The 25,390-nt window shown below is 55.2% G+C and overlaps 1 protein-coding gene across 2 annotated transcripts; it reads left to right on the top strand.

Annotated features, from left to right (window-relative positions):
- On the top strand, nucleotides 1–23,546 carry HNF1B (HNF1 homeobox B). Of its 2 annotated transcripts, none has more exons than XM_062012220.1 (9): nucleotides 1–338; nucleotides 5,477–5,676; nucleotides 6,997–7,183; nucleotides 7,594–7,835; nucleotides 14,987–15,150; nucleotides 18,029–18,161; nucleotides 18,282–18,473; nucleotides 19,091–19,209; nucleotides 21,697–23,546. In XM_062012220.1, the coding sequence occupies exons 1-9, from the start codon at nucleotides 1–3 to the stop codon at nucleotides 21,715–21,717; spliced, it is 1,596 nt and encodes a 531-aa protein (XP_061868204.1). In that variant the 3' UTR covers nucleotides 21,718–23,546. The 2 variants fall into 2 exon arrangements, with proteins under 2 accessions (XP_061868204.1, XP_061868203.1); XM_062012219.1 differs by having other exon boundaries at nucleotides 6,919–7,183.
- The last annotated feature ends 1,844 nt before the right edge of the window (nucleotides 23,547–25,390 follow it).

The following is a 25,390-nucleotide window of genomic DNA, read 5'->3' as shown; positions in this document are numbered from 1 at the left end:
ATGGTGTCCCAGCTGAGCGCCCTGCAACGGGAGCTGCTGGGGGCCCTGCTCAGCTCCGGAGCCACCAAGGAGGGGCTGATCCGCGCCTTGGAGGACATGGTGCCCGCCGGCGGTTTCGGCGTCAAGCTGGAGAGCCTGCCGCTCTCGCCCGGCGGGCCGCCCGACGGCAAGGCCGCCTTCCCGCCGCTGGCCAACGGGCACGGCAAGGGCAAGCTCTCCGGCGACGAGGGCTCGGAGGACGGCGACGACTTCGACACGCCACAGATCCTCAGGGAATTGCAGGCGCTCAACACGGAGGAGGCCGTGGAGCAGCGGGCCGAGGTGGACAGGATGATCAGGTACCGGCGGGGAGAGGGACCGGTACGGGGCGCACGCCGCAGCGCGCCGGGGTCCGTCCACGGCCGCTTGGTCCGACGGCCCCGGCCTCGAGCGGCTCGCTCGAGGGGTCGCTCCTGGTGTGCCCTGCCCGGTGTGTTCCTACCCGGTATCGTGTCCCGGTGTGTCCTACGCGGCGGCGGGTCCCGGCGGTCCCTGCCCACCCCGTGGTTAGTCCCGGTGGCGGGGCCCTGCCCGGCGGGGCTGTGCCGCGGTCCCGCCGGCGGCGGGGAGCCGGGCGGACGGGAGGGGAGCGGAGCCGGGGCCGGGGAGGTCGGAGCCCGCCGGCCGCGTCCTCTCCCCCCGTCGGGGGCTGCCAGCCCACCCGTCGCTGCGGGATCGGGGGGCTGCCGGGGCCGTGGAGGCTCGGACCGGCAGCCGGCTCCGTCTCTCCGCTCCTAAAGATAAAACATAAACTGCAACACGTGGAGCCCGGGGTGTTATTAATTTATTTCTATAAATCATCAACAGAAAGATACACAAAGGGCCGCGATTAGGGCGAGCGGAGCCGCGGGTTATTCATTGCCGAGGCTGTAAAGCGGCCGGGGAGAGAGGAAGGAGGAAAACCCCGAAGGCAGCGGGCTGGGCTGCTGCCCGGCCTGGGGATGAGGCTCTGGGAGCCGCTCCGGGCCGTGCCGGGGCCAGCCGTGCCGCTGGCAGCGGGAGCGCCGCCGGGACAGCCCCGGGCTCAGCGGGCACGGCCGGTTCCGAGCCCGTCGGAGGGCGAACGGCATCGTCTCCTCTCTCTTCTCTGGGCCGGGGGCAGCTGCTGCGTCTCCGGCAGCCGGGAGCGCCGGCGCGATGGTATCTTACCTCTGACGGTGCTCTCGGGTCCCGGGGTGTAAACGGGTCAGGAGCCTGCGGGAGCATCCTGCGTGCAGAGGGGGAACTTCTGTGTGTTCGTCCCCCTCCCAGCCTTGCACTGCAGAGTTTCCATACCTGTCTGGGCGCCTCAGCAGCACCCTGAGTGCGGCACTGATCCTGCCCTTAGGGCCCCAGTGGGAGTCTGTATCAGCTCATGTAGCCTGAGGTCAGCCTGGCTCTTGCCCCCATCCACCCCGGTGCCTCGGCAGTGGCATGCCAGGGCAGGGTGGATGGTGCCTTTTGGGGACGGGCAGTGGCACCCGTGCCTGCCACAGGGCTTTACTGGGACATGCTGGGTGCTAAAGGAGCTCCATGAGAGAGAGAAATTCTTGCAGGCCTTTTCCACTGGGTTCTCACTTCTCCTTTTCAGCACTGTGCCCCACACCTCTGGGTGCTCCTGCCTGTCCTCAGACCCTCCTCTTGCTGGCTGCATCTGTGCCCGGGGGTGCCTGCCCGGGGTGGCAGTGAGGGTGCGGAGAAGGCTCAGCCCCGGGATCACTGCCCTCCCACAGGTGTTTCTGTGCAAAGTTTGCCTTTGGTGCAAACAAGAGCAGGCACATGTCCCTGAGGAGCCTTTGCAAAGAGCTCGTGTTTGCTCTAAGAGAGGCCTTTGTACTTGGAGAGGGAGCCGGGTGGGGAGTTGGGCACCATTTATTGCAGCCACGCACAGGGGTTAAACCCCCTCTGCTCCCATTCCCTTGGCATCAGCGTCCTGATCCCAGGGCCAGCTCAGACTTGGGCTGCTCCTGTATCCCTGAGGGGATGCTCAGCCCCATGACTCTTTTTGGGACCATAGTGTGGGCTTGACTGCCCACCCATGGCACAGGCACAGGCCAGAGTTGCCCATCACAGTGCCATGGGCCTGTGAAGTTCATCCTGTCTGTGGCCCTTTGGCAAGCAGCACCTTTGCTTGGGCCTGCTCATGGTGCCAGAAGGTGGGAGACGAGAGGAGAGGAGAGGAGAGGAGAGGAGAGGAGAGGAGAGGAGAGGAGAGGAGAGGAGAGGAGACTATGCTGCACTGTGGGCAGGTCGGCCCCGCTGCTGGCACCGCGGTTTCTCACAGAGCTGGGCCAGAGCAGTGCCAGTGGCACACAGAGCCTGGCTGTGGGGCGAAACGCCCTGCAGATCCCTCCCTACCTCATCTCACCTTCCTGGGGCTCACCCAGACCCTGCTCAGGCAAATAATCTGTCCCAAGAGCACTCAGGTGCCATGGGCCTGGGGAGAGGGGAAAGCCAGCGGCAGGAGATGCCAGCCAGGAAGGTGTGGGAGCAACGGGCACAGCACTCCTTCCCGCACCGATTCCCTGTGTGCACAGGGAGATGCAGATTAGATAGATCATTTCTGTAGGGAGACGGGTTTATAATCCATCTGTATAAATTCTTGGCATATTTCTCCCAGGATGTGGAGTGTATTTACCTGTTTTCAAGGCTAACGAAGTGGGTGAGCAGGTCCGAGAATCCATGGGGAGAGGTTTGGGCTTTGCCCCCTGCCTGGGCGTGAGGCTGAGGTGGGAAATGCTTCATTCTGGGTCAGCATCAACATCTGGGCTTCACTGGGTTCAACTTTGTGCAAGAAAAACAACACCTTTCCTTGATTTCAGTAGAGAAGGACGGAGGAGCCAGAGCTATAAACTGGTTTTCCAGTACTACAAAGCACTCCTGGGCTGGGTTGGGTTGGCGTTTTTTCTTTGCACGTAAAGTCCTGGTGAAGATTGGATGGGGTTTCTTTTTTTCTCATTTAATGGGTTTTTATTCAGTTCAGTGACAGGACTAAAAAAAAAATGGGCTCGTGTTGAATCAAAAGGTTTTTCCCTCTCTGGCTTTTTAGGTTAACCAAAAAAAGAAAAGGGAAAAAAAAAATAAAGGCCAAACAAACACTCAAAGGTTTCATTTTGGGTCAAGTCCAAACATTTTGTTTAACATGAAACAAAATGTTTGGGTTTGGTTTCAGGTTGTTTAACCCTTTTGAATACGGTCAAGTTGATTTGTAAAGAAAAATCACTGCTCAGAAATTAAAAGCCGAATAATTGTTTCGAAAGTGTGAGTGTGAAACGGGCTGGAAGTAGGAAGGTGAAGCCTTCCTTAAAATAATCCAGTGATGGAAAACTCGGGGAGGTTTTTTCCTAATTGTCACATTATTATGATTATTTTTTCCAGCCAAAATGCTGCCAAATTTTATTTCGATTCAGAAATGGCATCTGCAAACCCCGAGTCGCTTGTTTGACAGCTTCAGAGTGTGTTCCGTTGCACTGCCTCACAATTTAACTCTGGGAAAACACTGCCCTTGGCTTAGTTGGGAACCAAATTGCTATTAGAAATGATAATGAGCTCTGTTCCATTAACTTATTAATAATCAGTAATTAGTGGGATCAGTTGGGTGACATAAGGCGCTGGAATGAGCCCCTTGGCTTGGGCACGGCGGGAGGCACCGCGGCCGGCGGGCTTTGCCCTGCTTCCCCGTAGAGGAAAGACATTATCTTCACATACTCCTTGTTGGCTCTCTTGGCTCTCACCTTCTCCTGGGACAGCACGAGGACTCGAGACAGAGCCCCGAAACGCTGTGTGCTGCAGCCGTCCCCGCCGGCTCCACGTGCCGCCTGGCAGAGAAGAGCCCCCCGTTTGCTGCGGGGACTGCTGAGCCCACGGCCCTGCTGCATCAGCTGATGGCCCCGTTGCACAGTGCCATGTGTTTTTGGGGACAGAAGGAGGTTTTTGTGTTTGCACCGTGCCCAGCTGAGCCTGGGGTCTGGGCTGCCGGGAGGACCCGACTCGGTGTGTCCGTGTGCCCGATCGCACGGACGGCCCCGCAGACGGTGTGGCCATCGCCGTACAGAGGACACCCTATAGACGGGGGCATTCCCTGCCTGGAGGACACAGGATGTGGCTCGGGGACAATGTCTCTGGGAAGGCTCTGTGCCTTCTTTCCTGGGGTGTGCCAAAGCCCCCGCTGCCGTCACGGCTGTCCCTGCTCGGGCGCTTTTGCTTTGGATCCAACCAGCTTTGTTTTCACGCTGCGTTTAGGACAAAAAGAAAGAAATCTACTTGTTGGTTGTTTTCTTTGTGTTTTTTTTTTCCTGTGACAAGTTGAAGGATCCACAGTAAGTAATGAATTGGGAAAGCAGCCGGCCGGTTGGTCCAAGTGCAGCGGTCGGGGATCGTATTATTTGAGTGCACCACTGTGACCAGGTTCGGGCTCCACACCGATTTTTCAGTGCTAAAGCACTTCCTTTTAGTCTGACATCCTCTTGTAGGGCAGAATAAATCTGGGGGTCTTGAATACAGTGTCATGCTTCTGTCAGAGCTGAGGGGTGCAGACAGCATTTGGATTTATGGCTGTAGGTTTATTTGTTCCCTAGATTGGTGTCAGCTACCTCAAGGACACTGAAGTAATGGGGATTTAGGAAAGAATCATTTTACACTTGGATCTCACAGGAACCAAAATTGGAGTGTTTAAAAAGAGGCAAAAATTACTTTAAAATTATAGGAGGGGGTTGGTTTTGAATTTCTATCTTGGGTTTGTGTGCCTGGTTCAACCTTCTCAGCCTTTTGCATCTGGCCCTGTGTGCACTTCTCTGCCATGGCAGCGTGGGAATAGGGTCTCTTTTAAATGAATAGTGAGACTTTTAGACAATTATCCCCAGGAGAATGGAAAGGAGAAGATAAATCCACAAGCCAGCTGACGGCAATCCGAGGAACATGGGGCACAGTGCGGGTGCCACATCTGGGAGCAAGGGCAGGAAAAGCATCCTCAGCACTGCCAAATGAGAGGTTTCTCTTTGCTCAGAGAAAATATCCCTATGGGCTTCCTATATCCATGTACACATGTGCTGGTGTATCCCACTGTGGGTGTCTGTCTTCCAAGGGAGAAATCGCAGCGACCGTAACAGCAGCGGTTAAGGGACAGACTGTGTTTGGAATAGGATAGTATGTGTTTGTCCTTGAAGGATCTGGAGGTGCTTTACCAGCATTAACAAGATGTCGACGTGCCCTGTCAGGACAGCAGGATCCTCTTTACTCCTCTCTCCCTGGGCAAACAACCTGGCTGGCACCCCTGGGGTGGCCCATGAGCAGTCCTGGGACGGCATTCAGGGGAGGACATACACTCAAGCAATCTTGTGTCCTTCTGAAACAGGTTTCAGAATAATAATAATAATGGATTTCCATCATGGGAAGAAGCAAATATCAGGTGCTTTTTCCTCACTGGGAGAGACTAACCCTTCGTTTCCCTTCTCTGCAGTGAGGACCCATGGCGGGCAGCGAAGATGATCAAGGGGTATATGCAGCAACACAACATCCCACAGCGGGAGGTGGTGGATGTCACCGGCCTCAACCAGTCACACCTCTCCCAGCACCTCAACAAGGGCACCCCGATGAAGACACAGAAGAGAGCTGCCCTCTACACGTGGTACGTCCGCAAGCAGCGGGAGATCCTCCGGCGTAAGTACCCACGGCAGCGCTTGCCCCTCCGGGCTGGCACAGAAGGGGAGAGAGGGGGGCCCTGTGTCCCAGGGGGTACCCAGTGTATATGTAGCCAGGCCAGGCTCCTAGACCCAAGGCTGCCTGGTGTCTTCCCCAAAACATTTCCCTAAGCTCCCCTAAGCCCATCCACGTGGCTGAGTTTCTGTGGTTTTATATTTGTTAGAGGTGGGAGAGCAATTAATGATGTCACGCAGTCCGATGCCTTTCCCACCTCTGTCCCCTTGTCCTCTCCCTCGAGGAGACTGCTCATCTGCTGTCATTACTTGCAAAAAATACAAGTCAGAGAAAATTAAAAAGCTGTAAACTCCTCTGGTCTGTAGCACAGACTCAGGCTACCTGTGCTATTTAAACTGCAGATGATTTTGACCAAGTACACAGCCTATTGCTTTTGTGTGCCTCTCCCAGCGACCCCTGCCCCAGGTGCATCCCATATTCCTCAAAGCAGCTGCGTTTTTGGCCGAGGTGCAGCTTAGGGCACTGACAGCCCCTTACAGGGCTCTGCCTCACTCCTCTACAAGGATGCAATATGCAGTGGTAGGGAAGTGCAGAAAAGGATTTAGCACCAAATACCTTTGCTTTGAAAACACACCTTGAGACATTAGAGCAAACACAGCCTGTTCCAACCTTGCCCTGCATTTCCCCCCTCATCACAGGGGGAAAGGCCATTACAAAAAGGAGGAGAATTCCCCTGCAAAACTAAGAATAATAAACCCCTGCCATTAATCTCCCTTTACTGCCGTGGTGACAAGCGCCGGGTCTGAGGCGGGCTGCCGGGGAAGGTCACCCCTGGTGCCTGCCTGCCCCGGGCACGAGGCCGGCGTCCCCCTGCGCTGCCACAGCAGCCCGAGGAGAACTCTGGGTGAGCAGGGAGAGCCCCTCCCTGTCCTTTGTGGGGGGCTTTGCTGTCCTGCCCAGCTTCCAGCTTGCAAAAATCCTCCTGAAACAAGCGCAGGCTGGCAGAGCCCCTGCCCATGAATATGTATGTCCTGCACATGCCTCCCCATTAAACACAGTCCTGAGGGATGGCAATAACTCTCTCACTGGAGTGCAGGGCTGGCCCTTTCCCTGGGGTGGGTGGCAGGGAGCACCCAACTTGCTCCAAAACATGCTTGGGGTGCTCTGGGGGGGGCCCCTCCGCGCGGGCTGGTGCCTCCGAGCAGCGGCTATAGGCCAGCTCACGTCTGCTCCTTTCTCTTTCAGAGTTCAACCAGACAGTCCAGGGTTGTGGAAATATGACAGACAAAGGCAGTCAGGATCAGCTGCTGTTTCTCTTTCCAGAGTTCAATCAGCAGAACCAGGGGGCTGCCCAGCTCGACGACACCTGCTCTGAAACCCCCAGCAAGAAGATGCGTCGCAATCGGTTCAAGTGGGGGCCGGCCTCCCAGCAAATCTTGTATCAGGCCTACGACCGCCAAAAGAACCCCAGCAAGGAGGAGCGTGAGGCTCTGGTGGAGGAGTGCAACAGGTAAAAGCTGTTCCATGCCACCTCCTCACCTGCCTTTCTGCCAAAAACTGCACATGATGCTGGGCTCCTGGCTGCTGCCTCATGGCATGGCTTCGCTGAGCTGCCTGGCTTCTTCTTGCCTTGTTTTGCCTGCCTGGGTGACATCCAGGGCTGAGTGAGCTTCACGTTGGGGTGGAAATGTTGCAGGGATGCCACTGGGATGCCACTGGGATGCCATGTGGCTGCTGCAGTGCTGCAGCAATGTCAGAGGGAGAGGGGTGGCTTTTTACAGCATGGAAAGAGCAGGTGGGCTTTTAGGAAGGGCTTAAATGCCCCTAAATTTACCCATTCTCTTGGGGTCCCTGTGTGGCAGTGCTGGAGGAAGCCTCCCAAGCAGCACCCTTGTTCCAACGCGTCCCCTTCCCTCACAGGGCCGAGTGTCTGCAGCGAGGGGTGTCTCCCTCCAAGGCCCACGGGCTCGGCTCCAACCTGGTGACTGAGGTCCGTGTCTACAACTGGTTTGCCAACCGGCGGAAGGAGGAGGCTTTCCGCCAGAAGTTGGCCATGGATGCCTACAGCTCGGGTCAGCCCCCACACAGCATGAACCTGCTGCTGTCCCACGGCTCCCCCCACCACAACCAGCCCAGCGCTTCACCTCCCAGCAAAATGCCAGGTGAGCCCTCGCCAAGGCTGCTCAGGCTGTGGCAACAGAACGGTTGCATTAGCTCTTGGTTCTGCTGGGGGAAGGGATGCGGAGCCCTCAGGGCCGTGTGGGGGTAACCTCGGGGGAAAAAATGGTCACCCTGACCCCCTGCTGCAGCTTTCAAGGGTTGGGGGCTTGGTGATGTGGAAAATCATAGAATCATTTTGGTTGGAAAAGACCTTTGAGCTCATGGGGTCCCAGCCCTACCCTCACACTGCCAAGCCCACTAACACATGGCCCTCAGCACCTCAGCTCCATGGCTTTGCAGTAGCTCCAGGGCTGGGGACTTCCCCACCTCCCTGGGCAGCCTGGCACAGGGGCTGACAGCCCTCTCAAAGAAAAAGTTTGTCCTCATTGAGAATCTAAGCTCCCCTGGGACAACATGAGGCTGTTTCCTCTTGTCCTGTCATTTATTTCTGAGGAGAAGAGACTGACTCAGGAGAAGAGAGTGAGTGAGTGTTGTCACTGCAGTGTTAGGGCCACACGAGCAGGGAATGGATTTCTGTCCTGCCCAGGATAAATCGGTGTTTGCTTGGTTGGTTGAATTCACCAGAGACCCTGAGGGGCAGGGCAGGGCAAGGCAAGGAAGGCTGCTCTGTGGGATACAGCCCACTGCTGAGCACTGGTTTTGGGGAGGGGGTGCCCAGGCGATGCTGCAAGACCCATAGGAAAATATGGCAGCGTGTTCTGGGCTGGGTGCAGGGCTGGAACTGCGTGGGTTGGGGGCACAGTGCTGCTGTTGGGGTGCAGGCTCAGCCCAGCCTCCACCTCTCCACACCACAGTCTGTCCCCATTGTACATAGTGAGGAGCTGACCAGGGAGAGCAGACCCACCGACAACTCTCGAGGGATTTAATGGAGAGATAACGCTGCCAGGGAGGGGGCTGTGTGCCAGGGGAGGCTAATCAGGGTGGGCGTGGGGCGAGAGGCATTGTTGCGAGAACAATCCCCATTGTCCCCCTACTCCTCTGCCGTAGGGGGTCAATGCAGGGACTGCACCCCGACTGCCCCACATCCCCCTTCAGCCCACAGCATTGTCATAGCCCAGCCAGAGAGGCTAAAAGCAGCCACCTTTTAGGAACAGCCCTACCTGCCTCATTACACACACCCAGCTCGTTACAAAGGCTAATTAAAAGAAACCCGTGTGGCAGAGAGTCCTTGCGGGAAGGGCAAAGGTGCCTGAGGAGAGGAGGCTGAGAGCTGGGGATGCTACCAGTCCAAAAACAGTACCCGGGGGATGCACCAGCCCCGGGAGGACGTGCAGCATCCGACCCAGCTCCGGGCCAGGCTGTGGGAGGGACCAGCAGCATCAGAGCCGCTCCTGTGTATCACTCTCCCTGAAGGGCTGGCCAGTGGTGACCAAAATGTGACCCTGCCCCAGGAATGCCCCACACAATGGCGGGGACAGGGAGGACGTTTGCCCTCCTGTCACCGACTGATTGCTTACAAGGTGCCCTACAAGCACATTGTCAGCAAAATCAGCTGTTTTCAGTGTCTGCCGGCGGGCTTTACAATGCCCCACCAGCATGCAGCCCTGCGTTGTCATGGCGTTGTCCCCCCTGTGCATGCTTAATTGACAATTAAAGCGGGGCTTTGAACGAACCCCGCTGCCTTTGATGTGCCCTGCTCCTGCCAGCACGCATGCAGGCACCCACGAGAGCCTTTGTTTTCTTCTATTAGGGGTCGGCAATTACAGTAACCGCAGGCGTTTCTCTCGGGGCTGGAGGGCCCTTAAGCACCAAGCTTTATTTTCCCGGAGCAGTGGCCAGCAGGAGACAGCCGTGGCTATAGGGCTGATGACAGCCCATTCCGAGGGGCTTTTGAGCAGGGCAGGAGTGATGGCCCCTCTGGAGGGGTCAGGAGGGCTTGGCCACAGGAATTTCGTGGTGGCTGGCGCTCATATCCATCGGCTTTGCCGAGGAGGAGGAGGAGATGGGTATGGTGAGGGTCACTGTGGGGTTTTAGGGCTGGTTTTCGGGTGATGGGTAAGGATGGAGCTCAACCACAATTGCTTCAGCATAACTTGGAGCAAGCTGGGATTGGCTGGCTTGTAGCTCTCATAACCCCTCTAGGTCCATCACCGTGAAACCTCCTCCAAGGGATGCCTGGGGCCCTGCTGCCTGGCTGACCCCATCTGGGGCTGGCCATGCTGGGATTTGAACTGCCCTTGCACTGTGTGTGTCGTTGTCTGGAGCACTCAATGCTTTAACAGCTTAATGACGGTGCTGGGACACTGCCCCAGGCCCACACCGCATGGCCCCGGCCCCCACAACACCCCCAGCAGGAAACGACGGGGCTGGTGCTGGGGGGAAGCTGCAAACTCAGCCCTTGCCCGCAGACAATGAGGGGTCTCCTGCTCCTCAGGACGTCAATGGGGTCTTGCAAAAGGGTGTAATGACAGCCAGGCAGGGATAAGAGCTGTAAAAGTCAAACATCCTCTCAGCCTCTTCTTGGGGAACCATTTGTCAAGCCCCAAGCCATAGTTTTTAACTATTTGGAGGTAAATACTTAAAGCCCATCTATCTTAGAGGCTTCTCTCAGACTCTGGACTTTTCCCTTCCTATAGGGTATTATCAGCGATCTTGGTTCCCTGTTTGATTTGAAGGTCACTCAGGGCTTTATCTCGGTGCCATGCTGTAGACTCCGGCTTATGCCATTTTTATCTTCAAGAGCCCTGAAGACAATCAGCTCATTGATGAGATTAGGTGACACACCGCCCTGCTCACCTCCCAACCTGCATACAAAGGGCCAGCCCGGGCGCCGGCAGTCACAGCATCCAGTCACAGCATCACCCCCAGCCCAGCCCAGCCCAGCCTGGGGGTCCTGCAGGGAAAGGTGTTCAGGGCATCCATCCATCCATTCATCCCTGCTCATCAAATACCAAAGTATCAGAGCAATATCAGGGCATTGTGTACACACACACTTACTGATGAATGTACATATTTATATATATTTGTAGATATCTCTATAGATGTAGATGACATAAAAATGACTCAATAGCACCTCTGGGCTTCTTCCTAAACCCAAAGGGCAATTTAAGTGTTGCAACTCTTTCTTAAAGAAGACCCCATCAGTAAACCCTCAGTCCTTTGGGGTTTATATCTGGGGATTCTTCAGTTTCTATCTGGGTCCTACCCATTGTTGCTTGGCGTTTGTGCTGGTTCTGGTCATGGACCCGGTGCCAGCAGTTGTAATATTTTACTGTTGGGCACTTTGTGGGGCTCGGTGGGTACAGTGTGCTGTTAGGAGCTCTTCCCGGTTTTATAGGGGGTAATTAGAACTTTATGACAGCAGCGAAATGGGAGGGTCCAGTCCCCATAAACAGGTTTATAATGGATATAAACTATGCACCTCTGTAACTTAGGAAGATTAACACTTTAGGGACAATTTGAGTGGCAGACCCAAAAAATCAGAGCTGCCCTTGGCGCTGCCCAGACCTGCATTTGAGAGGGTGAAATGATCCCATCACTCAACCGTTCTGGGGTTGGGCTTTGCTGGTGATTTGCAGGGCACTTGAAGAGCTCTGGGTGGGAGCTCAGGCTGGTGCTGGGGCGAGAGGTGGGTGCTGCTGCTAGACAAGCTTGGGATGTGCCAACCTCCTGCTCAATGGGAAATACACTTAAAAGTACAGTCAGTTGGGGTTTTTAAAGGAAAGTACAATTTAATCATATCAATATGAGCTAAAGTGGAAGAGAACCAAGCTGCTTCACTGGTTTTGCCTGCCAACGGCTGGGGTGTACCTAGAAAGTGGCCCAGGCCTGCGATGAAAACGGCAATGATATCAATGGCTGCCCAAAATTCCCCCACTGCTCTCCCTACCTCGAAATCTGGGTTAAGGGAATGAGTCTGGCATCTCTGGGGGCTGTGGGGGCTAGGGGCTGTCACACTGCCTGTCCCTCCCAGCTGAAACACAGGGTTAAGGCTCCGGCAGCAGGACCCCGCAGCTTGTCTGGAAACATGGGAAAGCAGTAAAACATTTCACGGGCAGTGCAGCTCGGGGGCCACACAATAGGCATGTCCCATAAACAGACTGTTATATTATGGCTGTAGTCCAGTAAAAAACCCCAAAAAGCCATCAGGAGGGCAAGCTCTGCAGCCAGGCCCAGTCCTGGCGATCACCATTCAGGTTTGTCTCTTGGGCAGCTGCGGGGAGAGGCTGGGGAGGTATAAATCTCTCTGCATGCGAGCTGCTTCCAGCTGCGGAGGCCCAGGAGAGCGGCAGGAGACCAGTCGCATCGGGCTGGAATGGCTGTCTGGGCCTCTGCTCTAGAGCCTTCACTGCAGAGCCCTTCAGCACCAGGCCCTTCTCCTCAGGGCCTACCGCTCGCTCCAGCCTCATGCCTTCAGCCTGGGGGTTCCATGGTGGTGATGAGTGGTTAGGATTGTGCGCCAGGCCTTGGCCTCCTCCATGATGGCAGAGCAAGCCGAGGAGGAGTGAAGGGAGGTGGTTGTCAGGGAAGCCTGGGCACACTGCGTCCCAGCACCATGGGAAATGGAGTCCTGCTGCTGGAACGATGCTCACAAGCAAGAAGACAGGGGCCAGCAAGGCAGCCAGGGAGGAATGGTGTGCACTCGAGTGGAAGAAAGCCCAAAGGTGGTCGTCAGCCAGGCAGATGCTTTTGGCTGGGCTGCAGCTCACTGTGTTCATGGGGAATGGGGAGCTTGGAGGAAAGGGACCCACTGTCATCAGGGAGCTTTGCTTGTAACAGCAGTGACAATAGCAACAGCAATGGTGCCTTGTGCTGTTTTCCCAGTATTCATTATCTAACTTGCCCAAATCCAAACCCAACCCTGAGAGCGTATCAGTAACACCAGTCCCGTCCTGGGAATGAGAAAGCCCAAGCTTTTAGCTGGTGGCTTCCTAAAGGTCTGCAAGGTAGCCATGGCAGAAGGCTTTTCACTTGCCCAGTAAGTGGTTCTTGGGCAAACCCAGAGCCTGACCCTAGTCTCCTCAGGAGAGTTAACCATCAAGACTCAGAGTCTCCAGCGGTTTTATCTAGAGACCCCAAATACTGGTCACTAGACTATCTGAAAATCTCAACGTTGGTTATTGTTTTTCAAACAATAAGAGTCTTGTCCTTTGGATTTACAAGGAGAAGCTTGAAAATCAGCTTGTAACTTCTCACATAGACAACGTCCTGCCTCTGGGTTCCGTGACTCACGAGTTACAAGCATCCTCAGCTGGATATTGAATGATTCAGGGTTTAAAGCTGATTTTTTGTTATAACTGAAAACTTCACCAAACCCCAAAGAGACTGTAGACTGAGCAGAAACTCTGGTTTTCTTTCCAGCAGGAGCTGCCTGAGCTCCTGGCCTATCTTTAGGATCATGCTCAGAAGAAAGGGCTTTATTTTATCTCCCCTCCCATTGTTTAAGCAGCGCTGCAGGATCTCGGAGCGGCAGTGGCTGAAGCACACTCTGCACGAGGCCGAGACCGCGGGGAAGAATGTCTGTGACAGTGCCTTGGTTGAGTAATGTTTACCCTGTTCATGGCAGGGACGTCCACTCCGACCGGCAAATATCCACCTGCCAGAGGACATTCTTTTATTATCAGGGATAAAAGGGGTTTGCTGGGAAATGATCAGGAACCAGACATCGTGGGGAGATTCCTATCTGTGGGACATGTTTAACCAGCTGATGAGGAAAATTCGGAGGTGATTAAAGAGCGACTGTGCCGTGGTTTTGGTGGAGGGTGCAGGCAGCCCCTGTGCTTTGGCAGATGCTTTTGGAGCTTGTGGAAAGCTCACAGACTCCAGGTAGCATTTCTTTCCTTGATTCAGAGACTTTTGGAGTAGCCCTTAGAGCATCCTTTGCTGAGGCAGCCTGCATTAGCTCTTCCACTTGGACACCTGGGAAAAGGAGATCTCCAAATCCCAGGAGGAAGATCCTGGGCAGGTTTTGTAGCCAGGGGTGTTTGTGCTATGCCATGACAGCCAAGAAGCCACCAGCAGCCTCCACAGGCTGTGACCCACTCTGGCTGATGGGCATTTAGAGAAGCTGTCCCCAGTGCCCCCTGCGCAGTGGCTGATGCTCTTGGTGTTGGGAGGGTGGGCTTTGCCACTTATGCTTTCCTTTCCCGAGAGAGCTGTGGGCTGTCTGTCTGTCCACCCAGCTGAACTCCCCAGGAGCACGGGGCCGGACTCGTAACAAATGGCTTTTGGCTGTTGTCATCAAGACAGCCCCATAAAAGGTGCTTTTGTTTCCCGTGGGTTTTCCTCAGTTAATTATTTGTGATCTGTGGATGCCTTTCCATGACACATGGCTGATCATATGGTTATCAGTGCAGCATGTTTTAGCCAAATTAAATATATTTAGATAGAAGACCTGTGCTCGAGCCAGATTTCCCTCCTTGGCAGTGGTGGGCTGTGCTCTAGTTTGGAGGTTTGTGTGTGTCTGATCCCTCTGTCTTCCTTCAGTAATCTGTTAATCATACACTTGTTGAGAGGGAAATGGGATGCAGAAAGGCCTGAGAAAAAAGCAAGAGCCATTGCTGCTCAGAGGTGGGCAGTGTTGGGCTGTCTGGGGTCAACGAGGAGCTGGGAGAATCCTTGCAGATGGGAGAGCTGGAGGAGGCAGTCGCTCCCCGTGTCTCAGGGTCCCCAGGCTGGTATCTGAGAGCTGCAGGGACATCACAGGGATTTCAATAATGGGTGCAAACCATGCAAATGAAAGCAGAAGTGATGCAGATGAGTGTCCAGGCTGCTGGCCTGGGTTGGGCACTCATGGGAGCAGCTTTTTCAACCCCACGGCACTGGGGCTCACGGGCAGCCTGTAGGCTGCAGCACTCAGCACCCCTCACCAAAAACCTCTCACTATTGTTTCACAAGGAGGGCTTGGGGAAGCAGCACTGGCGGAAGTGGCACATTAGGGATTGGACTTGATGATCTTAAAGGTCTTTTCCTTTGATTCCATGATTATCTGGTGGCATCCCTCCCATTTATCTTTAATCATGTAATTTGGGATCTCACATGTCTGTTTGCATCCTCGTGCTGTGCACATGGAGCGAGCTGCAGAGAGCTGGAAGGTTTCCCCTTTGCAGCGACACTTTCAGAGGGGGTTGGCATTGGGACACCCTTGCCAGAGTGCCCGTGGGTGATGCCAGCAATGGGTGGTGTCTTGCAGGGGTCCGGTACAGCCAAGCTGCCAGCGGTGAGGCAGCATCCTCCGGGGCCATCAGCCACCACAGCACCGGTGCCATGGTCACCACCAGCCAGGCGGTCCTGCAGCAGGTCTCCCCGGCCAGCTTGGACCCGGGCCACGGTTTGCTCTCTCCCGACGGTAAAATGGTGAGTACACCTGGCCTATTGTGGCGGAGGAGCTGATAAGATAAGAGGGTCCAGCGGGCAAAGCAAACAAGCTTTCCCCAGGTTTCACACGAGGCCTGTGACAAACAATGGGGCATTGTGGGCCTGGGCTCGAGCCTGTTCCCACCAACCCCCTGTCCCCTCCTGTCCCCACCGACCCCCTGTCCCGCCTCCCCCCTCAGCAGTGGCCCTCAGCCCTGGCAGCCAATGGTGGGTTCTGCCCGTAAATCTGGCAGAGCCCCGCTCTGCTCTGCTGTTTATTGATTGCATGCCTTGCAGAGTGAATGCTGCTGGGTGGATCACTGTTTGTTTTCTCCTGACAATGACATGACTATCGATAACATGCTCATTCATTACTTTTCCCCTTAAGCCCTCTCAGGTTTGGAGGTTTCACTGGGGAAGTGCTTTTTTTTGCAATCAGGGACTTCCTTGTCCCAGGGCATCACCCGGGGCATCTAAACCATTAGGGCCAGATCTGGCCCCAGAGCTTCTACTGCTCCCTGTCCCTTTCCCCACATGCTCAGGACTCTGCTGGAAGGGCTTTGCTGGGCAGAGGTGCAGCGGGGATGAGACATGAGCATCCCCACCTTGTGCCTGACACTTCCCCACGCCAGGTACTGCACCATCCCTACCAAAAAGTGGTTGTAAACGCCGAGCCAGGCTGGGTTCCCAGTGCCTCAGCACTGAGGCTGCTCCCTGTGCTTGCCTGGCTGGTGAAGGAGTGGGGTGAGGAGGGGATAGGGGGGGTCAGGGCAGGACAGGAGAGCACAGCCAGTCCCTGCAGCAGGCTGGCAGAGGTTTGCATGCAGCCGCTGCTCTTCTGGGAGGAGGTTTTTCTGTTGAAAGCGAAAGTCAAACATGGCACTGGGCGTCAGGGCCAAGCCCGCTCTGCCCCGGTTTTCACTTCCATTTTCGGAGGCTTGGCCCTCTGTGGCCCTCATGTCAGTCTCCTGGCAAGGCTGGGTGGCTACAGACAAGCTCAACATCCCTTCCCTCAGCTATGGCACCACTTCAGTTTGCTTTTCCTTCTGCTGCACTCGGCTTGCCAGGGGCTCCGTGCAGCCCCTCGGGCTCAGACTCTGACCCTGCGAAACCAGGGAGGATGTTGCAAAGCAAACCCCTGGCCGTTCCAGCATGCTCCCTCCACCATGAAGGCACCTAGATCTCCCCAGGGGTGTGTTGAGCCTTATAACCCTGAGCCTTGAAGTCGTAAAATGAGTCAGAAATAAAGGCAGCTGCAGCAGGCACCAAGTGCCCAGGGCAGGGGTCCAGGAGGACAAAGGGATGTAGAGCTCTGTGGCAGACGCTGCCTGCACCAGCCTCTGGAATGGAATGGAATGGAATGGAATGGAATGGAATGGAATGGAATGGAGTGGAGTGGAATGGAAATGTTGTGAATTGAACTGGGCAAAGCAGCTCCTGGAGGAGCTGCAGGAGGCAGAGGCATGTGGCAGCAGGAGCTTTGCTGAGTTCTGCTCCTCCCTACACAGGCACTGCACAGCACCGTCTGGGACTGCTCTGGTCCTCTGCAGCATGAGGCTCTGCCAGCTTATCTCTGATCTTTAAGCAGGGCTAGCTAGTGCTTGCAAGTGATTTAATAAAAATATGTTGTAGGCTGTGGTTTCTGGTAAGTAAACATGTGCCCTTAATGCCCCACATGAAACCAAAAGCTGCCACAGGAGTTGCTGCATCTGAAGGCAACAGTTTTTTCAGGGAGGAGCGTTTCTGAGCTTTGGAGGTTCCCTTGTTCATATTCCAGTGTTGCCCTTAGCTGTGTTACTGCCAGAGAGTTTCCCCCAAGGGTCCAGTGTCTGGAGCAGCTTTTCCAGCCATGCAGTCTGCAGAGGATTTCTTTTGGGTGCAGTGGTTTGGGTGTAAGCGAGCCTGGGCTGCGGACGAGCAGCGTGCACTTGCCGTGAGCTGTTTGACTTGTGCACCCGAGTGTGGCGTAACGTGGCCTTGAAGGGACTTTGAAAGTGGAAAATACCGGATCAGGAAATATGAGTCACTCCCGGGCTTTGGAATTTATTGATGGATTTGTTTCAATTGCAATGGGGCTATCTCCAACTCACATGTGCAAAATAAACACGCTGCTTGGGCTGGTGTTCAGAAATGTCACACCAAGGGCCGAAAGGATGGCTCTGAATCAGGATCGAGGTTGCTCAGTGCAAGAGGTCTAATTAGAGGGATTAGGAGAATGTGCAGCAATTAAAGAAGCTGGGCACTTAGCCCCCTGTTTGTCCTGGGGACCAGCTCCAGCCCTCTCGGCACGCGCCAAGTGCCTTTGTGTGTCTGAGCCCTAAGCACTGACCTGAAATCCCGGGAAGTGGCTCTGGCTGAGTGCACGTGGCCCATCTCACCAGTACCCTGCCCGTCTGCAGAAGTAGTGACTGAGGCCCTTTTTGTCTGCTTTCTGTCTTTTCTTTTTGCTTCCCATGTTTATGTTTCCCACTTTACCACCGTGATGGTCAGAAGTTAATGAGTGTTGAGAGTCCTCAGCTGTCCCCGACAGCAGGAGCTTGGACTTGGGGGACAAAATGGAAAAGGCTGCAGATGTGCCATGTCCTGGTACTGTGGAGCTGGGAGCCAGTGCAAGCAAAGTCCTTCCCTGCTGCTCCTTCACTACTTATTAACGACGTTGAGGTGTCCCAGATGGGGTGTGCAGCCCTGGGGAAGTGGGAGCTGTGTGCACTGAACCAAGGGCGCTGCAATCCACTCACCTCTCAAGAGGGGGCTTTGCTGATCCCTCCCCGGGTCTCCCCACTGAAGCAAGTGGGTGGGTAGCAGGCAGGGGCCTGGGAGCAGCCCCTTGGCTGTGCCCCTGCCCTGACGGTGACTGTCTTGCTTTGCTCCTTGGCAGATTTCCGTTTCAGGGGGCGGGCTGCCCCCAGTGAGCACCCTGACCAACATCCACAGCTTGTCCCACCACAACCCGCAGCAGTCCCAGAACCTCATCATGACGCCGCTCTCAGGAGTCATGGCCATCGCACAGAGTAAGCACCTCGAGCTCAGCTCCGTGTCCTGCAGACCCCCAGCCCGGCCGTGGAGAGGGGGAAGCTGTGTCTGCTCCCAGCAGCACTGACCTCCCTGTTCTGCTCTCTCCCCACTCCCAGGTTTGAACACCTCTCAGGCGCAGAGCGTACCCGTTATCAACAGCGTGGCCGGCAGCTTGGCAGCTCTGCAGCCCGTCCAGTTCTCCCAGCAGCTCCACAGCCCACACCAGCAGCCGCTGATGCAGCAGTCACCCAGCCATATGACGCAGCAGCCTTTTATGGCCACCGTGACTCAGCTGCAGAACTCACACAGTAAGGGTCCAGGCGGTACCCGCCAAGGGAAGGGTTTGGAAAATGAGATGGAAGTTAAACTCGTGCCCTCTTCCCTCTCTGTCCTGCCCAAAGCTCGTGTCCTTGTCTGTGAGCAGGATACATAGTGGTGTGGGGTGGCCACATCCTGCCCCGTCCTCTGCTTCCCCCGTGCCACATCTCCCTGCTGCTTTGCTGCTGCCCCACAGATGGGATGCAGCCACAAAAGCTTTCTTTTTCCTTCCATGTTCTCATTGCTGAAGTATGTGCTTTGCCAAAGGAGCTCGTCAGGCCTATTGTGATCCCTGCAAAGCAAACGCTTCCCTGCTGCGCCCCAAAAAGATATGGCCAGGCCTGAGGGGTGAAGCCATCATCCCAGCCTCATCCCTGCTCCAGCACCGGGCTCTGCACAGCTACTGGTGTCTGGTCCAGCCACAGCCCTTCAGTCCCCACTGATTTCCCTGAGGGTGCTGGTAGCTTAGAGGCAGGTGGTGGTTTCTTTCCGTGGCTTGTGTTATTTCATCCCATGCCTCCATGATGCCCCTTTGGCAGCTGTGCCCCATTGCTAGGGCAGTGGGTGGCTTTTCCGTGACGGCTGCTTGTCTCCTTCCTCCCCGCAGTGTACGCACACAAACAGGAGCCTCCCCAGTATTCCCACACCTCCCGCTTCCCCTCGGCCATGGTGGTGACGGATACCAGCAGCATCAGCACGCTGACCAATATGTCTTCCAGTAAGCAGGTAATGGCCAGGCAGATGTGGCTGAGGTGTGGGTGTGTGGAGGTGGAATGGGGCTGTTTCCCCCCTGGAGATGGGGCTGGAGGAAGGTGTAGCAGAGAGCCTATGGTGGGCAGCTGAGAACCCCATCCCAGCCCCTTCAAGGTCACCGAAAAACCTGCTCGCAGGTGGCAAGTGTGATGGGGATTTTGGGCAATGCTGACTGCGCTGGATGAGGACTGTCTGAGGTCTGGTGGTACTATCAGGGCCACGCTCATCTCTGGGGCAACTTCATCAGTGTGGGAGCATCCTACTGGGGTACAAATTGGGCTGAGGAGGTGTGGGCTGGTGCCTTTGTGCCCCTGGGGCCAATTGACACAGGTTGGAGTCAGCAGAGGAGCTGGGCTGCGATGCGCCCCGACTTCCCTGGCCTGTAAACCTTTATCAGCTGCCCGGTGCCGGCGCAGGTGTAAGGCAGGACTTATCCTGCTTCAAATCAGGTGTGTGAGGCCTTCCTCAGACAATAGTCCCTTTCTAAAGGCCAGCTCTGGGGACTGTGAGAAATATGTGGCCCTTATTGATTGCTAGATAAATAAGAGAGAGCCTTGAACTTGCATTCAGATAAACTTTCTTAGCGAGGTTTGACAGGGGAGAGGAAAAAAAATGTCTGCAATGAGCACAGAGTAAATACAGCGTGGGATTGCTGTGAGACAGCCCCTGCGGATGCCCGGCGGGGGGCAAGGCAAGGGGCAAAGGGGAGCAGCCAAGACAGGGGCTGCCCAGGCAGTTTGGGAAGGAGTGATGAATGCCTCTGCCCACACCTTGGGTTGGGCTCTAGTGCTGGGGGTGCCGGGTTCTCTGTGCCCGCAGCTCGGGGCCCGGGAGGCCTCAGGCACGGCCGCCTGCCTCAGGAGCACCATTTCCTCTGCACGGCTTTATCAGCCCATCTGCTGTGCGCTCAGCCCGAACTGCCCCTGATTAACTGTGCTCTCCCACCACGGGCTGCCTTTGATGCTGGGCTGGCTGAATGGAGCCCTGGGCACACAGGAAATATCCCTGGCAGGGAGATAGAGCCTGGTCATCCCCGCTGCCCGGCCGGGCGCTGCGATCAGCCTACCTTGACGCAGCAGCACTGCCCGGGGTGCTGGGAGCTCCCTTGGTTTTCAGTCTCCCATCACGCTTCTGCGCTTTAATTAAAGCAGGAGGAGGCCTCACAGCTCAGGAGTGGAGAGATGAAGCCAGACCCCCGTGGCTGCTGTGGCAAAAGGGTGCAAAATGTCAAAGGGGCACCTACCCACCCCGTTAGGCCCCCTGTACACAATAAACAAGCATAGGCTGGTGTGCCAGGGGCAGGATCTTGCCACTGTTCCCCTGCACTGAGTGAGAGGGAGCATGGGCATTGTGCCTCTCAGCCCCTGAGGCCTCTTTTCCTACCAACTATTCCACATCCAAGTGAAAGCTGCAAAACTTTATCCCTGAACATGGCTTAGCACACGAGTGACGTGCTGCAGAGGTGACATGAGGGGCCCTGTAAATGCTGCTCACCCCTCAAATGGCACAAACACCCAAATATTTTTGCACACCTCACCTGAGGCCCCAAACCTGGGGGGCTGCTCTGCCGCTCCTGAGCAACCCCTGCTTTGCAAGCAGAGAGCAAAACCTCCATCATCCCCATTCTGCACTCCACAGCCTCCGTGGCAGACTCTGCAAACCGTCTCCATGGCTGAGCTGGTGGGGATGGAGGCTGGAGGGCCGCCCCTGGTCCCCCCAAGCTCTCCCCTCACAGCCCTGTGCTGTGTGCCGCTTATCAGATGTTGTTATTTAGACCTGGAAGGGGCAAATACCTCCCAGTTCCTTTGACAACGCTTGAGGCCGAGGCACCATTTTTATTACGTTAGCAAACACCTGATAGCTGCAGCCTGTCCCTAATGACATGTCACGGGAGGCTCCTGGCGTCTCCTTATCTCCACGTTACGATGTTTGCTGTGTGCTCCAGTCCACAAGGTCACCCACGGCTCCCGGCCCCCCACTCCAGCAGTGCCTGGGGGGACCCTGGGTGGGGAACCCCCTGTGAGGGATGGACAAGGGGCCGCTGTGGTGCAGTGTGTGTGGAGGTTGCTCAGCTCCTTCCCCAGAGGTGACAGCAATGCTGAGGGGCAGCTCTGAGGGTCCTGCTCCCACCCCAGCACAAGCTCCTGCGCTCAGCCTCACGCCTGGCTGCTCCTGCACCATCTCTGCAACGCAGGGCATGAACAGGCCCTTTTCTAGTTACTGTTATTTTTGGGAGGAGGTGGCAATATCTGGCTCAGAAAGTATTTTCCCACTGCCTCCCCCTCAGGGGTGCTGGGGAGGGCTGAGGGGGCCGAGCAGAGCTCGTGTGGCAGCGCCAAGGTCGTGGTACAGCACAGGAGGTGATGCCTCCAAACGCTTTGCCACGGCCCCGGAGATCCTCCCGCGGCGCCGCCTTCGCCTCCTGCCTGCCAGTCACTGTGCTGCTCTTTCCCTCGCCAGTGTCCCCTGCAAGCCTGGTGATGCTCCACACCTCGCTGCTTTTGCACATAGCAACGGGATCTGATTTTCCACAACATGCCGGCGGTGACCCGCGTGCCGAGCCCGGGCAGTCGCCGGAGCGCAGCCCAGCGCCGCAGCCAGGAGCCCAGCAACCCGAACCGAGCCGGAGGCGCCAGGCTCCCATCGCCCTCCCGCTCCCCCCGGGGACCTGCCCGGCTTCGTGGGGTGCCCACCCGGGACCCTGCCTCTCCTTCCCTCCACACAGTATTTCCAAGATGTATCTTGGGGATTTTTTTACTGAAGTATTTGCCTTCCAAGAGGCTGTTGGCTCTCCCGAGGAACTAGGAACAAGCTGTACTGGGAACTGGCAGAAGGGGAAGATGGATAATATTTAAGTTATACTCCTTCACCTGACGGACTGAGAGGGACTTGGGTCTGTTACTTGGCGTTTGGAAGAAGGAATTGCATGTGCTGTTGAACTGAGCCAATTAAACTGTAAATATAGGTACAGTCTGCTCCATCCTCACCCTTCCCCACTCCTATACATACAGATTTATATATAAAAGGAAGTAAATGTTGTCCAATGGATGTAAACTACTGTAATTAAGTGCAATTCCCCCATTTGTATATATTGCTCCCAAATCTCTTCTCTCTCTCTCCCTTCTTATATTTTTTGGTAAAGGTCAGAGCTGAGGACAGTTTTGGTTTTGTATTTCTCTTCTTCCTTTATGAGTTAATCCAAGGACGTGGGCCTAGGCAAGGCCACGGGTCGGGCAGCACCACTCTGTGCTCTGCAAGAGGATGGGCACCATGTGTGTCCCCTGCACTGTCACACCCCACGTGAAGGGAGGGCATGGGGCAAGCCAAGCAGAGCCCCAGCAGGACCTGGATGATCTGTGTGGGGACAACTGCAGCCACGGAGATGCCAAGGGACTCTTCTGCTTTTGGGGACTTGGAGATGGACTCTGGTGTGGTGGGGAAGTGCTCAGCAACCCGGGCAGCACATCCAGACCCCTGGGAAGCATTTTGCATAAACAGTTTTGAGGTGAGCCTGTAGCATTTACTGCTGCAGAAGTGAATGAGGCTGCAAGAAATTCTGGTGGGGTCTTCCTCAAAAGAAGTTCAGAGACTGTCTCCCTTGTCTCCCCTCCTTGGGGCACAGAAGGGACTGGGTACCCAGTTACTGCCTTATCTCCTGCCCAGTTAATGGCCAGTACAGGTGGTTTGTTTTCTGCCATTAGCAGGTTGATGATGAGCCCTGTTGGCTCCACCCTTCCCAGTAAACACAGTGCTCTCCTCCTGACAGTGCCACCACAGAGCTGCCGCTGCCAAGTGCCCGTGCTGCAGTGCCACTCCCTGCCTGGCAGCAGCCCTGCGAGCAAACGCTTCACAGCAAGATCTCCAGCCTGTGAATGTCTGCAGCCAGGGCACATCCCAGCTGGGCACCTGCTGAGGACACTGGGCTCCACACCCTGGGCTCCAGAGCACTGAAGGGGTTTCAATGCCCAAGTCCTACCTGCCCAAGGTGTGAAAGCTGCAAAAGGCATCATCTTCCCTCCTATGAGACAGGAGCTCCTCTTTGGCTGCTCCCCTTTGTCAGTGGAGCTGATGCTCTTCAGCTGTGCAGATCTTTCTTGAGCTTTGCAGCATGTGCCAGCTGCTGGGAGTGGTTTTGAGAGGTGGAGAGCACTAGAGATGCCAATGGATGGATGACCACTGCTGAAAAGAAAAACACTGGCTGCTTTCTTTGGGGCAAGAAAGGCTCTTTTGCTCTGTGTTTGTACAACATCTAGCACAGTGGGACCCAAACCCTTGCTGGGGCTAATTGGAGTTGCCCTACAGTGAGTAAGTCATCATGAATTGGAGACGGATACTCAGAATGACATTTAATTTAATGTATACCATAATTAAATACCATTTTTTTTTCTGAATCACTGCTGCTGTGTGGTCTGTAAATTCCCCAGCCGTCACCTGCTGTGGTTTGGCAGGCTGGTGGCAGTGGCATGGCCCTCCTGCTGTCCCCTTGCAGTGCTGATCTAGGTTTCAGGTGGGTCAAGTGTTTCACCTGAAGCCCCAGGTATCATCCAAAAATAGCATGAGGCTATGAGACCCACGTCCTCACTCCCCTAATGATGCACTAATGATGTTACCAGTAGCCCAGCACAGTTTATTCCTCATCCTCTGCTTACTTTAGCAGCTGAGTGTTAAGCAAACTAACTAGGAGCTGAGTGCCAGACAAAGCCAAACCCCATCTGTTTTGGGTACTGAGCCTGTGGGTCAGGAAAGCAGGAGGGGGAGTGGGAGAGTGCATTGTGGTCGCTGTAAAGCGTTTGAACATCTCTGATTGCAAAGAGCTGACATAGCTGAGTGCCTTGGAGCACAGCAAGAGGAAAAGGTGGCTCTTCTGAAGATGCAGTGCAGGGCTGTGGTTTTAATCACTTTCAAAACTGCCTGCTTTTGGTTTGGCACCCTTTTGGGGTTTTTAATGAGTGAAGTGTGGGTTGCTGTGGGAAAGGCTTTTAGAGCACCAATCCAATGCTCACCTTTATAGCCAGAGCAGGACACCCTGATAAAAGTCTCCACCTGGAGTTTCCTTGTTTCTGTGAATTTTAGCTACCCCAGACAAAAACTGGAAGTGAACCAGAGGCATGAGGATTCTTTTGGGCAGATGTGGAAGTGATGTTTTCTTTTAGCAAAAGTTGGAGAAGAAGGATGCAGGTTTTGTTCTGAGATCTGCTTTGCACCTTCCTGCTCAGCAAGTCCTTTCCAACACACCTGAGTGCCAACCTGCCTGAGCCCTTTTCACATGCTGCTCCAAGCTATTACATTCCCAACAGTCAGGGGGGGAAAGACTTGGATTCTCCTACTTATGTCAACTGGGCTTTGCCCTGTGTGTGAAGTTAAATGGACCGAGCTTCCCCCAGCTGACTCACATTCAGTGTCAGTTGGTTGTGCAGAGGAATGGACAATACAGGGGGAAGCAGGAGGCCCTGAAAAACCTGCTGTAACTGAGCTGGTGCTCCAAGGACAGTGGCACCTTCTGGGGCTTGGTTTCTTACATCAGCTTTAAGATAGAGAGATGGGGCTTGGGGTGTGAAGACTATGTGTAAAACACTGTTTGGTGAGCCAGTACCAGTGCTGCTCTCCAGAAAGCCCTGCAGAGAAGGTAAGTGAAAAACTTGGTGAAGGGAGGCTCTGAGATACAACCCCACCAGGGAGGGACTTGGTGAAGGAAGGGGGGGACTGAGCCAAATGAAAACCTGTGAAAAGAAGCAAAGGGCACATCCAAACAGGCACAGATGGAGAAGGTAACTACCATGGAGCAAAGAGTGTGTGATAAACCAGGCAGGAGAAAGTCAATAATGTGAATAGAACAAGTGATTGAGAACAGATGGTATTTACACAAGAGGTGTGAATTTATGAAGTTGCCAGCAGCTTGCAATGTGCTGTCACCCACTCCTGGGCAGCAGGAGATGGGAAGGTAGAAAGCATGATGAGGTGCTGGAGGATGCTGTGGGTGCTGCACATACCAACAGCCTTTGTAGGGAGAAAGGTTCTCCTGATTTGGATTTAACCTCTGGCTGAGGAAACCTTATTGCACAGAGAGATACCATCCAAAGCTGCTTCTCTACAGCAGCTGGCCCGGGGCTGGGGCTGTCCCTGCCCAGACTTCACCTTGTGCTGGAGAAGCACT

The sequence above is a fragment of the Colius striatus genome, chromosome 20 (genome assembly GCF_028858725.1).
Source record: "Colius striatus isolate bColStr4 chromosome 20, bColStr4.1.hap1, whole genome shotgun sequence".
NCBI lineage: Eukaryota > Metazoa > Chordata > Aves > Coliiformes > Coliidae > Colius > Colius striatus.
The sequence above is the reverse complement of the archived record's forward strand: the minus strand, read 5'-3'. Positions and strand labels throughout refer to the sequence as shown.